At 38.8% G+C, this 13,964-nt stretch overlaps 1 protein-coding gene across 1 annotated transcript; it reads right to left on the minus strand.

Annotated features, from left to right (window-relative positions):
• Positions 1 to 4,914: 4,914 nt before the first annotated feature.
• On the minus strand, positions 4,915 to 9,688 carry LOC131354434 (cell adhesion molecule DSCAM-like). The gene is made up of 10 exons (XM_058392065.1): positions 9,575 to 9,688; positions 8,386 to 8,700; positions 7,966 to 8,277; positions 7,770 to 7,814; positions 7,572 to 7,640; positions 6,781 to 6,909; positions 6,645 to 6,712; positions 6,477 to 6,542; positions 6,255 to 6,320; positions 4,915 to 6,177 (listed from the first exon to the last, which is right to left on the minus strand). The coding sequence occupies exons 1-10, from the start codon at positions 9,618 to 9,620 to the stop codon at positions 6,070 to 6,072; spliced, it is 1,224 nt and encodes a 407-aa protein (XP_058248048.1). The 5' UTR covers positions 9,621 to 9,688; the 3' UTR covers positions 4,915 to 6,069.
• Positions 9,689 to 13,964: the final 4,276 nt, after the last annotated feature.

Here is a 13,964-nt window from a genome sequence, read left to right on the forward strand (position 1 = left end):
TATTAATAAAATTATTGTATTTCCGGTATGATCATGTGCTTTCTCAACAGTTTTGCTATTTTCTTGTCTCCCAGCCTCTGTTTCAGGTCCTACTAGAGCACACTATAGCTGTACTGATGAAACAGTGAGTCTTCAGTAAAGAAAATCAACAAACAGAAGAACAGCAACTTATATAGATTAATAATGAACAACCTACAATACTGAGGAGATCTCCAGCTACTGACCTACACACCTGAATAACTCACTAGCTTCTGACCTGTACACCTGAAATGACTTTCCAACCTACCAGATAATGACATAGAAAGCTGATCAAACTGACCAGCTACTGACCAGTACCCTTGAATAATTGCTTGAACAACTCGCTATCTTCTGACCTAAACAACTAATCATCAGGCCAGCTAGTTACGGGCACATTTGAACACAAGATTTACTGCAGACCTGCACACCTGATCACACCTAACCAATTTACCAGATCTGATGTAAACCTACACACCAGTTCAACACAGACCTTTATTACATTATCTGCCAGTATGTTTGACCAACTATTGACTGAATGTCAGTAATTCAGAAATATCACATACAACATGCTACTGACTAAATGTATTACATTTGTGACAGCAAGCAGAGAAAAATGAACAAATATATCTTCCTTATTTTTCATGATTGTGTTTTTGGGCCTGTATTTCTTTCCTCTTTTTTTTAAGCAGCAAAAACATGGTTGATGATGCAACTTCCAGGCTTACAGTTAACAAGAAAGGACCTACTTCTGCTTTTTGTAGAAACGTCTGAAATGGAGAGAACAGAGAGGGGGAGGGGAAGTGGACGTGAATAAACTTTGTGTTTCTATTATAGGTATATTGACACTCTGTTGTTTTCTATTGTATAAGCATGTAAGTGATTTATTAAACAATTATTAATATGGCGACTTAATGAGTTTAAAAATTGCTAGTGACATTATTTTTACACACATTAGAATTACAGACAGCTCGAGTACAGTGTGGAAGCTTGCCTTAGTAAACAAAGGTCTAGATTTAAATACAGTGAAGTCAAGAGGAGACGTTTTTCACAATGAGACACGACCCTGTATAAGAAGACGCTTCACAGTGAACTTTTCAGATTTTACTGTTTATTTAAGAAATTAAACTTTCACACCTTGAAACAACAATTAAATCTATTTTAAGTGCTTACAGGTATTTATACACCATAATAATCATATTATTTCACAGACACTCTATAACAACTGTTTCTGTTTACATTTCTACAGCCAAGAAATGAGGTCAACTGAAGATAATGCAAAATAAAATAAAATAAAATAAAATGATACTAAAAAGTTTAAAAAGTGCATTGAATGAGAACGTACACTGTAGACAAAAATAAATAAATGTATTAATTTGATAATATTATCACCATCATTATTATTATTATGAATATTCATAATTAGTTAGTAACCCCCCAACTCCGGCATTAGAGCCCTCACAGCGGGGCGAATGGGTGATGACTCGGCAGCATAGTCGCGCAGCCAAGGCTAACACTAAGGCTTTCCCACGGGAGCACCACTCCTCTCCGCTTCATATGACCAACAAGTTTGCTCTCCTCAGTGAAGAACGCGCTGAGAAACCTGAAAGAGCTCTGGTAATAGGAGACTCAATTTTAAGGCATGTGAAATTAGCTAGGCCTTTAGGGGCTCCAGCAGCACAGGTTAGGTGTATTCCGGGAGCCAGGGCGCCGGACATTGCAGGTAATCTTAGGGTCCTAGGCAAGCACAGGTTCTCCAAGATAGTTTTCCATGTAGGAGCTAATGATATACGCCTTCGTCAGTCTGAGGTTACTAAGAGTAATGTAGAGGTGTGTAAATTAGTGAAGGCGATGTCCGATGCCGTAGTATGCTCTGGCCCCATCCCAATGCGGCGTGGCGATGTAGCTTACAGCAGGTTATGGTCGCTGAACTGCTGGATGTCCAGGTGGTGCTCCGAAAACAATGTGGGCTTCATAGACAATTGGAGCTCTTTTGAGGGCAAGGCTGGCCTGTTAGGACGGGACGGTGTCCATCCCACTTGGGAGGGTGCTGCTCTCATTTCTTGCAGCATAGCACATAGTCTTAGAGCAGATCTAGTTAATCGGTGACAATCCAGGGCCAGGGAGCAGACAAGCAGGTTAATCCGACCGTCTGCTGCCTGCAATGAGTCGTCACTCAGGGTTCATAACATTGAGACTGTGTCTATTCCCCGAACCAAACGAAAATGTTTTAACAATCAGAAAATTTGTTTTAGTAACTTGATTAACATAAAACTAGATGATAGGGAATGCACAGCCAGCACCTTTGATCTGTAGCTAGGACTGTTAAATATAAAATGTATGTTAAAGCGCCACACAAAAACCTAGACATCAATTCAACACATTTGAAGTTCTTTATACTAACCTAACATATGCAAGTACTAATAATAAGTTCACAGAGTCAATTCCTCTAATTGTTATTTACAGACCCCCAGGGCCATACTCTGAATTCCTCAGTGAATTTGGAGATTTTACTTTAAACCTTGTTGTTTCTTTAGACAAAGCACTAATAGTAGGAGACTTCAACATTCATTTTGATAAGCCAGAAGACCCTCTGAACAGCAGTTGTGTCCATCTTAGATTCATTAGGTGTTAATCAAAATGTAATCGGACCCACTCATAATGGAGGTCACACTCTGGATCTCATTTTTACATTCGGATTAAATATAGAAAACATAGTCACTCTTCCACAGTCAGAAGCTATCTCAGATCATTATCTAGTTTCATTTAGAATGCGTCTTAGTCACGAGATGCGCAACTTGCTGCATTACCGTATGAAGCGTATATTTACGTCTGCCACTGCAGAGAGATTTACCGATAGTCTCCCAGAATTATCACACATGATTGGTTCACCGTCTGACCCTACAGAACTTGACCAGGCGACTAATTACTTGGAGTCATTATTTCGGAACACCCTAGACACTGTAGCTCCACTTAAAAGGAAAAAAATTAAAGACAAGAAACTAGCACCCTGGTACAACGACCAAACACGAGCTTTAAAACAATCAGCTAGGAAACTAGAGCATAAATGGCGTCAAACTAAATTAGCAGTATTCTAGATTGCGTGGAAGGAAAGCCTTCTGAGATACAAAAATTCTCTTAGTTCTGCTAGATCAGCGTATCTCTCTGCCGTAATCGAAGATAACAAAAACAATCCAAAATTTTTATTTAGCACTGTAGCAAAATTAACTAGGAGTAAAACCACTGTAGAAAAGCGCACACCATCTACATTTAGCAGCAATGACTTCATGAATTTTTTCAATGAAAATATTGACAATATCAGGCAAAAAATTCAGACTATTAATTTAAAACCATATTATTTGATAGATAATCCTTTAGATAATATAGCTATTTCTGATCAGAGCTTAGAGTGCTTCACTCCACTTCAAGAGCCTGATCTAATTTCACTAATTTCTTCTTCAGAATCTTCTACCTGCATCCTAGATCCTTTACCCACATCTTTCCTTAAACAGATATTACCAGCAGCTACTGAACCCCTTCTAAAGGTAATTAATTCTTCTCTAAGCACTGGCTATGTGCCTAAATCTTTTAAGCTAGCAGTTATCAGACCCTTGATTAAAAAACCGGACCTCGACCCCTGTCAGCTGTCTAACTATAGACCGATATCAAACCTGCCCTTTATCTCCAAGATCCTAGAAAAGGCTGTAGCACAGCAGTTATGTTCAGACCTGCATCGAAATAACACTTATGAAATGTTTCAGTCAGGATTTAGGCCTCATCATAGCACAGAGACAGCACTGGTTAAAGTGGTAAATGACCTGTTACTGGCTTCTGATCAGGGTTGTGTCTCCCTACTGGTGTTACTCGATCTTTTGACACCTTTGACCACACTGTTCTACTTGATACACTAGAACATGTTGTTGGTGTTAAAGGAACAGCCCTCTCCTGGCTCAGGTCTTATTTGACTGATCGTTATCAGTTTGTAGATCTAGGTGGTGACTTCTCCATGCATACCAAGGTTATGTTCAGTGTGCTGTCTTAGGCCCACTGCTTTTCTCCCTATATATGTTACCCCTTGGTGCAATTATTCGTAAACATGGTATTAGCTTCCACTGTTATGCAGATGACACACAGATATATGTTTCAGCTAAATCAGATGAGAGACACCAGCTTATTAAGATAGAAGAATGTGTAAAGGACATTAGACATTGGATGGCCACTAACTTCCTCCTGCTTAATTCGGACAAGACAGAGGTGCTTGTACTAGGACCACAGGCAGTTAGAAGTGAGCTTTCTGATTACAGAGTAATGGTGGATGGTCTTTTGGTTTCATCTTGTCCAGCAGTAAAAGATCTTGGTGTGATTATTGATTCTGGTCTTTCATTCGAAGCTCATGTAGATAATGTCACTAGGGTAGCCTTCTACCATCTTAGGAATATTGCTAAGATAAGAAATATGTTGTCGCTTCATGATGAAGAAAAATTAGTTCATGCTTTTGTTACCTCTAGGTTGGATTATTGTAATGTCTTACTGTCTGGTGCATACACAAGCTCCAGTTAGTCCAGAATGCAGCAGCTAGAGTCCTAACCAGAACCAGAAGATATGAGCACATCACTCCTATTTTAGCCACACTACATTGGCTCCCAGTCAAATTTCACATTGATTATAAAATCCTGTTACTGACCTATAAAGCACTAAATGGTCTCGCGCCGCAGTACCTGAGCGATCTTTTAGTCTTTTATGATCCGCCATGCCTACTCCGATCAAAGGGTGCTGGTTACTTGGTAGTACCTCAAGTAGCAAAGGCTACAGCAGGGGGCAGAGCTTTCTCTTTCAAAGCCCCAAAGTTATGGAACAGCCTTCCAATTAGTGTTGGGGATTCAGACACAGTCTCAATGTTTAAGTCTAGGCTGAAGACACATTTCTTTAGTCAAGCTTTTAATATATAGTTCTTAGGTAAAGGAGCAGATCTGGAAGGTTCATGGGCATAGAGTGTTTGGTGACTGGGATGTTTGGATGCTGTCATCTTACCACCCTCACAAGTTGCTCAGTTTTGCTGACTGTGAAGTGGTTGGATGCTTTATGCCCGGGAAGCCTTCATGTCTGTGACCTTCTGGCTCTCCCTTTTAGTTATGCTGTCATAGCTAGTCTTGCCGGAGTCCCTGCCTGCACTTTACACATAATTCTACATTGTCTTTAAGCATAACATGATCAGAAACTTAATATCTTTCTTTTTCTCTCTCTGCCTTCTCTGTGGAGCTATACACCCCCCTCCTGAGCTCCCACTGTTTGCCAGTTTCCAGTGCGACCGCTGCCCTACCCCTGGTCGGAGTCTCACCGCTTGATGGTGCCCACTGATGCTGTGGATGGATCTGTGTGGACCAGGAGACAGCCATGGACAGAGCCACTTGGGGACTTTCACACCATCACAGATATGCCATTTAATCTGTCAGCCCGTGACAGCAAAGAACTAGTGCTTATAATGACCTTAGAAACTACAATGACCTAATAGTTCCTCATGGGCCATTGATTTCTGTTATAGAAAGGACATTAATCAGTTACAGTTACATTATTTTCTGTTTAGTGTCACCCAAATGAGGATGGGTTCCCTTCTGAGCCTGGTTCCTCTCAAGGTTTCTTCCTTTCCATCCCAGAGAGTTTTTCCTTGCCACCATTGCCACAGGCTTGCTCATTAGGGATAAAATAGTCTAATTATAGAATTTAATAATTTAGTCTTATTTCTAGTTAATTAGTTATTTTTCATTTTCCCCTCCCCATTCTCTGTTTTCTTCTTTTGTAAAGCTGCTTTGAGACAATGTTCATTGTAAAAGGCGCTATACAAAATAAATTGAATTGAACTGAATTGAATAATTCATTAATGTTAGTACAAAATAATGTGGTTACAAAAATATTATTTTATATCATCTAAAACTTTTTTCAAGACATTTTGAGATAAAAGGGTTGTATTATTTAGCTAACACACATTAATAACACACAAGGCAATGGAAAAACCTCACTGATATAATAGCGTGTGTGTGTGTGTGTGTGTGTGTGTTAGTTAGTTTTGATGCTAGCATATACTGTAGTATCTCCTGATTCCACTGGAGTGTGTGCCGCTCTCACAGTGTTACTGTGGACTACAGAGGAGTACGTCACATCATCCTGGAACATTAAAAACATTTTATTACACACACACACACACACACACACACAATCTTCACTTTTATAATTATACAGACCTTTACTTCTGCTTTCTTGAGTTTAGTTTGTGGATTTATAACTGCATACAGAACACTAGAATCATTCTGTAGATAAAAGGAAACAAAAAAGAATGAAAACATGGAACATTAGACTGAACTCACAAACTGAAACACACACACACACACATACACACACACACACACACAAACACACACACAAACAAACACACACACACACAAAGGTACACCAGACACACTCACCTGTTTGTCTACTGCTTCATAAGTGGGCTCTGAAGTTACGGTTAAGTTCAGAGGTTCATTAAGCTCCTACAAACACACACACACACACACAAACACACACACACCACATTTAAGCCTGGTTACAAAAGAACATCCCACAAGTGAATCATTGTGGCTGTGTGTATCAACCTGCTTCTCCTGCTGTGTCTTCTGTCCTGTTTGTCCATCACTGGTCTGGGTCTGTCCTCGTTTCTGTCCTACAGAATGAAACCAGACAGAGTGAGACCGCAGAAATCTATGTGTGAGTGTGTGTGTGTGTGAGTACCTCTGTGTTTCCAGTAGATGAATCCTCCAAGTATCAGCAGCAGCAGCAGAACTCCAGCAACACTAGAGCTGATGATGATGATCTGGTGGTTAGCAGTTGGGTTTTCAATGGAATCTGATTGACTAGAATCTGATTGGTCAAAAGGTATTGATTAATTTTTAATAACATCAGCAGTGAAGCTACAAATCACAGGTTTATTAACACTCCTGTGTTTAACAGTAACCACTTACACAGTGACCTGTAAGACAGGAGTTTCACAAATCCTGAAACCTGAATACACCACATTGTAGTAAATTCCTCAATAAGTAAATGATAAAGTTTTGCGTTCAACTGATGAGAAACATTTTTCTGTGTTTGCAAATTTAAAACCTAAAAGTTAAAGTTTTAAAACTGTAGTAAATCCCACTGGAGTGTTAAATATAAATGTGTCTATTTAGAAACCTTCAAGATTCCATTTGCATTATTGTAAAATTGTAAAACCTCAAATTAGTTTTGCACTCTAAGATGAAAAAGTAACAATAAAAGTTCAATAAAATACTAGTTAGTACTTTTACTAGTATGTTTAGTACTAATACTAGTGTTAGAATAGTGGAGGCTAAATGTACATTAAAACAAGATTTATGTTTTGCTAACTAAATATTGGGATAGATAGATAGACAGACAGACAGACAGACAGACAGACAGACAGACAGACAGACAGACAGACAGATAGATAGATAGATAGATAGATAGATAGATAGATAGATAGATAGATAGAGTTTATTTATCTATTATCGTGAATTGATCATTACCTTCTTTTAATTTCTCATCACCAGTTTTTTTGTCACGGGCCTCCAGGGTTGGTTTAGTAGTTATGATGTCTAGAAGAAGGAAAAGACAATAATAAATGTAGTTTGTGTTAGAGTGTTGTGTTTGAGTTTTGTTCCAAGGTGATGGACTAACCTGTACTAAGAAACTGGATTTTATTTTGTTACAATAGTGTGTAATACCTGGTTTGCTCTTTGGTGTGGAAATTGAAGGTCTTCCTGGGGCCTCTGCAAGGAGAGAAAATTTAATCTATTGTAAATAAACCCAGGAAATGTAGGTAGAAGTGAAAGTGAGACAGAAAACACTCTGATAATCATCTATAATCATGAACACAAACTCAACCTTTACAAAAGGCTTATATACAGAAGGTTGTTTTACCTTTCACTGTGAGGTAGATGTCTGTATTGATTTTGTTGTTGATCTCACACCTGTACCATCCTCCATCCTCTACAGTCAGGTGTGATATGAGTAGAGAGACATTTCTAGGAAGATGATCATTAAAGAGCTGAACTCTGCCTGTGTAGCGATTTGTCTGGTCCTTTGGGAAGATCTTTATGGGATCTGATCCTTTATAAAAGCTCCATCTGAAAGTATGTGGTTTGGCTTGTAGTTCAGAGCAGGAGCAGGGCAGAAGGACAGACTGTCCCACGTTTCCAGTCACATCCACTGTCTGTTGATTCAGTGTGCAACCTGGAGAATGAACAAACATCAACATATTGCATTGCTGTTACAACATCAGATTCATCTGTCATGAGATTATCACTGAAGTAGCATTGTGAATAAAAATGATTCATTTACCTTTAACAGTGAGTCTGATGTCTCTGTATTCAGCCCCTTTAACACTACACCTGTAAACTCCTCCATCCTCTTCAGTTAGGTGTGATATGAGCAGAGAGAGATTTCCTGAAGAGTGATCATTAACCAGCTGATATCTCTCTTTGTACTGATCACTCTCAGGAGATATCTGTACCCAGTTATTTTCATTTGTGTATTTCTCCCATGTGAATGTCTCAGGTTTTCTGTGGAGGTCAGTGCAGGAGCAGGGCAGCAGTACTGAGCCTCCTGTGTATGCAGCGATCTCTTCTGTCTCTCCATTTCCTTTCAGCCTGCAGCCTGTATGAACACACCAGTTAATGATCTGTTAATGAGCAGTTCACCATCTGCAACAACTCTACAGAACTACAGACACCCTGTAACTCCACAACTCACTAATGTCCACAGCAGGGATGTAACTGAATCTCAAAACATTAACAGATAAATGCTCTATATGAATACAAATATGGTTCAGGGTCAGTATCTGGAGGTGCAGTATTTATTTATTCTACAATAAAAGTACTGTGATCTAATCCATTACATTTCTTTGTGCTTTTATACAAAGCAACTTTATCTAAAGAGGTCCCATGATTTGAAATCACTTCCTTTATCCACTGACTCATCACTTCCTTTATCTAGCTTACTCTGATTCAGCAACTTTTACCAGAGAATGAACTCACACTTAAAAATTAATTTCAGAGATTATGTAACCAAAGGTTGCCAAAAATTAATTGAAAAACAAATGGCAAGAAAATAATTCACACACCTACCTAAAGCCTTAAATAACCTATTATGAATTACCATTTCTGGTATTTTACTGTAAACCAATACTCTTTTTGCCTGAATATTTACACTGCAATCCATGAAATGCTGTAAAAATACAATTTAACTTTCAATCCAGACACAGAAATGGATCTTTGGAGCACAAATACCGATACAGATAGTGTCATGATGTTACACCCCAAAGCCACAGGTCAGTAATGACCTCATAAAAACCTCAACCACATGATTTCAGTTGTTTCTTGTACACTTTACATCTCCACATCATGAGTAAGATTGATGATGGTAAGATTTATACGCTTTAAATGCTAATTTCTGACATTTTTAAAATATTTAGATTAGTAAATAGGAGAGAGAGAGAGAGAGAGAGAGAGAGAGAGAGAGAGAGACTTACCTTCAGTGATGTGGAGAAGAAGGAGAAGATAAAAACACACCTGCATTTTTAATAACTAATGTCCATAAGCAGAAACACTGTGTGTGGTGGAAATGCAGTCTTACACTCGGTCTTTAAAACACACACACACACCACATCACATCACATGACTTTTCCACTACTTTTTCAGTTCTTGTTTCCTCTTTCATCTGTTTCAACACACAGTACAGTCATAAGCAGCTCTATCCATCCATCCATCCATCATATCTGTTTTCTAGCAGCATTACTCACTCAAGCATGTACTATTCACCTTCAGTGTCATGAGAAATCTTACTGAGGACCCAAACCCACACTTTAATCCCAAGAAAGAATTAAAGATAAAACAAATTACAAATGGCTGTAATTTCAATGTTTCACCTTAAAACTGTGTCATTAAACACAAAAAGAGCATCCATTGCAAAGAACTAGACCAAAAGTAGTAGAGCACTAGTCCATACTCTTCAGTATTCATTGCAGTATACAATAAGGAGTTGAATAAGGAGGTGTATACAGGCGAGATATTAAGATTCAAGAAGCTTTTATTGTCATTTCAACCACATAATTGACACAGTACATACTGAAATGAAACAACGTTTCTCCAGAACCCTGGTGCTACATAAACATACAACAAAAGTTTAGAAACAAAAAACACCACCACAGAACTAGGACAGAAGTTAAACTCATGTAGTGATGACTCTGGACATTTCTCCTTCCTACCAGCAGAAGTCACACACACCAGAGTGCTAGTGTAACCTCAGCCCTTTGCTTACTATTCACAAGCTTTATCCTGGTCTAGATTGTGGTGGAAATGAAGTTTTATGCAAGAACACAGGGAATACGGTGGGAATACACTCTGAATGAGAGGCCAGTCAATCACAGGTTGCTACTTGATTTAGAGTCACCAATCCATCTAGCAGCATGTTTTTTGACAGTGAGAAGTAGAAACCCACACCAAGACAAAAGATCATGGGAAACTTTATAAAGATAGTAATATGAGCTCAAGATCAATCCATAAAGCCTTAAGCTGTGAAGGTCTGGAATACTGATCTGTAATACTGAACATTTAAAAGTGGAAAAGCTTTAATTGAGAATGCTAGAGGAAAATATGCTGAGCAAAAAGAATCTAGAAGTGCTGAAAGACAGCAAAAGAAAGATGTTGAATTCTTCATTCAGTTCTTTCAGGTAACGGGTGATATAAGAGCAGCTCCGTGGCTGAGGGAGGTGGAGGAAGGTTTTGGGAGATGGACCAGGCATCCAGCTGTGCAGAAGTAGATGGACTCCACTGATTAATCTGATCAATGGTAGAAAATTTGCCTACCAAAGAAGCAAGAGCACTACAATATTTTGTGAAGAAATTATACAATATGTCTAGTTTTTAATGATGTAAATATTGTGAAAGTGAAGCAGGCATCAAAAGCAGGTGAGCATCAGATACACATTTTGTAATGAAACATTTTGTAACAAAACCTGATAACAGCTTCAGTAAACCAGCAGATACTTAGCTATTTTAATTTTCAGTAAACTCACAATGCATGATTGAGTACAACAGAAACTGCTTGAAGGCTTGATGTAGCACCCTCACCGCCTGATGAGAGGAGATGTAAATAATTAAGAAAACGCAAGACACAGAGCTGCTGCTTCACCATCAGTGTCTCTGTATTTTCTTGACATGAACATTAAAAGCATGGCAGCACATTTTATCAAGTTTTTTTTCCATTTCAGCATAGCCAGAACATGAGTGATATGAGAATGTTATAACTACATGAAATACATTTTTAACAGGCAACATGTGCATGGTACTTTCCCTTAAATTGTCCTTTCAAACATATGAACTGTACAGGTGTTCCAACACTTATTGCACCTTTTGACACATCTAAAATATGTTTTTAGTGTTTGTAAAGATTTCAGAGAACTTATAACAATAATATTTATAACAATAAACACTTTTTACATTCATTTTGATATACTCACATAATGTAAGCACGACTTAATGGACTATTACAATCGATTTTATGTATACATTCTAGCTTATTAGCTCTTCGGCATGCCATCTGCATTATTTAAATACACGAAGGTATATGAAACTATTTAATTAACACTAACTTTCAGAACACACATTTGTAACTGATATGCTGCTTTTGTCACACCACAAACATGTGATTAGCACACGTGGTGCAGAGGCTGAACTCGATACAAACTGTTAAGCATCCAAAAACATTTTCACCTCTTAAAGGACTACATTTGCATCTCTCGTAACTTTAACACATTACGAATGCATTCTGGTTACATTTACATGGGTTTCATACCTGATGAGGGGAGATGTAAATAATTAAGAAAACGCAAGACACAGAGCTGCTGCTTCACCATCAGTCTCTCTGTATTTTCTGAGCAGCACACCCCCTCCCCAAACAGGTGACCACCTCCCAAGGGAAAACAGTCAATCAAATCAGTGTATCATTCAAGGCTGAGCAGGGAACACTAATAGTCACAGATAATACACCATACTGTGCATTTAAAAAAAAAAATATATACATTCACTTGTTTCAAGTTCAATGTTCCTCTGGTATCATTTATTGACATTTTTTCCTTAATTTCCCACATTTATTTATTTATTTTTGAAACCACCACACTCTTCCTGTCAGAATAAATGTCATCCCGACATTACTCTCCCTTTTCTCAACCCCAAACTAAGAAATTTAATTTCTCCTGACAATATCTTGTGATATTAATGCCCTCCTGTTTGTCTGAAATGTCCCATTGCTTTGTATGTGCTGCATGTTATGTATAGAGTTAGGAATATGTTAGGAACTACATAGTCTTCCTTCTTTAAACTTCATTCTTTTTCTCCATTACTTCAGTCTCCTCAATAGAGGTATGAGTATGCCTCTGAACTACTTTCTTCCCTTTCCTTTTCAGGTTCGTCGGACCGGATAACTGGTAAATCTTCACTTGCTAACCCTCTGTTTCCCTTCTCAGGTTTTTGAAACTGGACTTCAGGTACATTTTCATCTCCGAATTCAATGCCTTCTTGCCCAGGTTGCTGAGGCTGGACTGCAGGTTGGTAACAAAAGTAAGGATAATCTTTCTCCTCTTCTTCTTCTGGACCTGGTTCACATCCTTTTACTGGTTTTGATCTTTTCACTGGTCCCTTTGTTCTTCCTTCCTTCCCAAGGTCAATCTCCAATGGCAGATAATCACAAGGCATCAAGAGGTTACGGTGGAGAACACGTGATCTTCCTTTATCTTGTTCTGGTCTCACTTCATAAATTTGGCCCTCTCCTCCCACTTGATGGACTACTGTGTGTACAACATCTTCCCAGTGGTTTCGAAGCTTCCCAGTTCCACCTCTAGGTGTCAAATTCTTTACTAAAACATGATCCCCAGGACAGAACATAGAGCCTCGCACTTTCCCATCATAGTTCCTCTTGTTCCTTTCTGCCACCTTTTTTGCAGTCTGTCTAGCGATCTACAATGCTTCCTGCATCTCGTCTCCATTTCTTCACATACTCCTTATGATCAATAGTTTCTGTTTCAGGAGTCAAGCCAAACAGTAGAGCAACGGGTAATCTCGGGGACCTTCTGAACAGTAAGTAGAATGGCGAAAATCCTGTAACTTCACATTTAGTAGTAGTGTATGCAAAAATGAGTTTCTTTAGTGATTCCTTCCAATTTCTTTTCTGATGTTCAGTCAACGTCTTCAACATCTGAAGTAATGTTCGGTTGAAACATTCAACCTGCGCATTTCCTTGGGGGTGATCCTCGATCCAGCAACTCCACAACTCTTCTTCAACTGAGCAACCAGCTGGTTGTCAAACTCCCCCCTTGGTCATGATGGATCCTTTGCAGGAACCCAAACTTCAGAGCATAGTCATTAAACAGCTTGTCAACAACAGTTTTAGCTGATTTTGAGGTAGTTGCATAGACTTGCGCGAATCGTGTGAAGTTTTCAACTATGATTAAGATATACTGATACCCTCCTTTACATTTATCCAGATGTAAGAAGTCAACAAAAACAAGCTCAAACAGGTGAGTAGTAACGATGTTCTGGAGTGGTGCTCTGGTTTCCTTACTCGGTTTCTTCTGTTTCAGGCAAACACAACTCTTTGTTACGTAGTGATCAACATCATTGTGCATTTGTGGCCAATAGAACCTTTCTCTTATTAAAGACATGGTTCGATCAAGGCCTTGATGGCCCATGTTATTGGGTAGTTCTCTCAAAACGCGCTGCTTGTACTAGCTGTAGAACTAGCTGTGTCCAAGTGTCCGTCTTCCTGCGGAGGATGACATTGTCTCCTAGGTAAAGTTTTTCCCAACTACACAGTAAGCATTTACTCTTGGCACTCAAGGTCTTAAACAAATGTCCTGTTGGCTT

Source organism: Hemibagrus wyckioides, linkage group LG06, assembly GCF_019097595.1.
Source record: "Hemibagrus wyckioides isolate EC202008001 linkage group LG06, SWU_Hwy_1.0, whole genome shotgun sequence".
NCBI lineage: Eukaryota > Metazoa > Chordata > Actinopteri > Siluriformes > Bagridae > Hemibagrus > Hemibagrus wyckioides.

Bases quoted from the DNA above. Each gene is read 5' to 3' on its own strand.
- LOC131354434 (XM_058392065.1), bottom strand. From the start codon at position 9,620: ATGCAGGTGTGTTTTTATCTTCTCCTTCTTCTCCACATCACTGAAG. The intron at 8,701-9,574 runs GTAAGTCTCTCT...GTGTTCATACAG, and splicing joins TCTTCTCCACATCACTGAAG to GCTGCAGGCTGAAAGGAAAT. The intron at 6,713-6,780 runs GTACTCACACAC...TTCATTCTGTAG, and splicing joins CATCTACTGGAAACACAGAG to GACAGAAACGAGGACAGACC.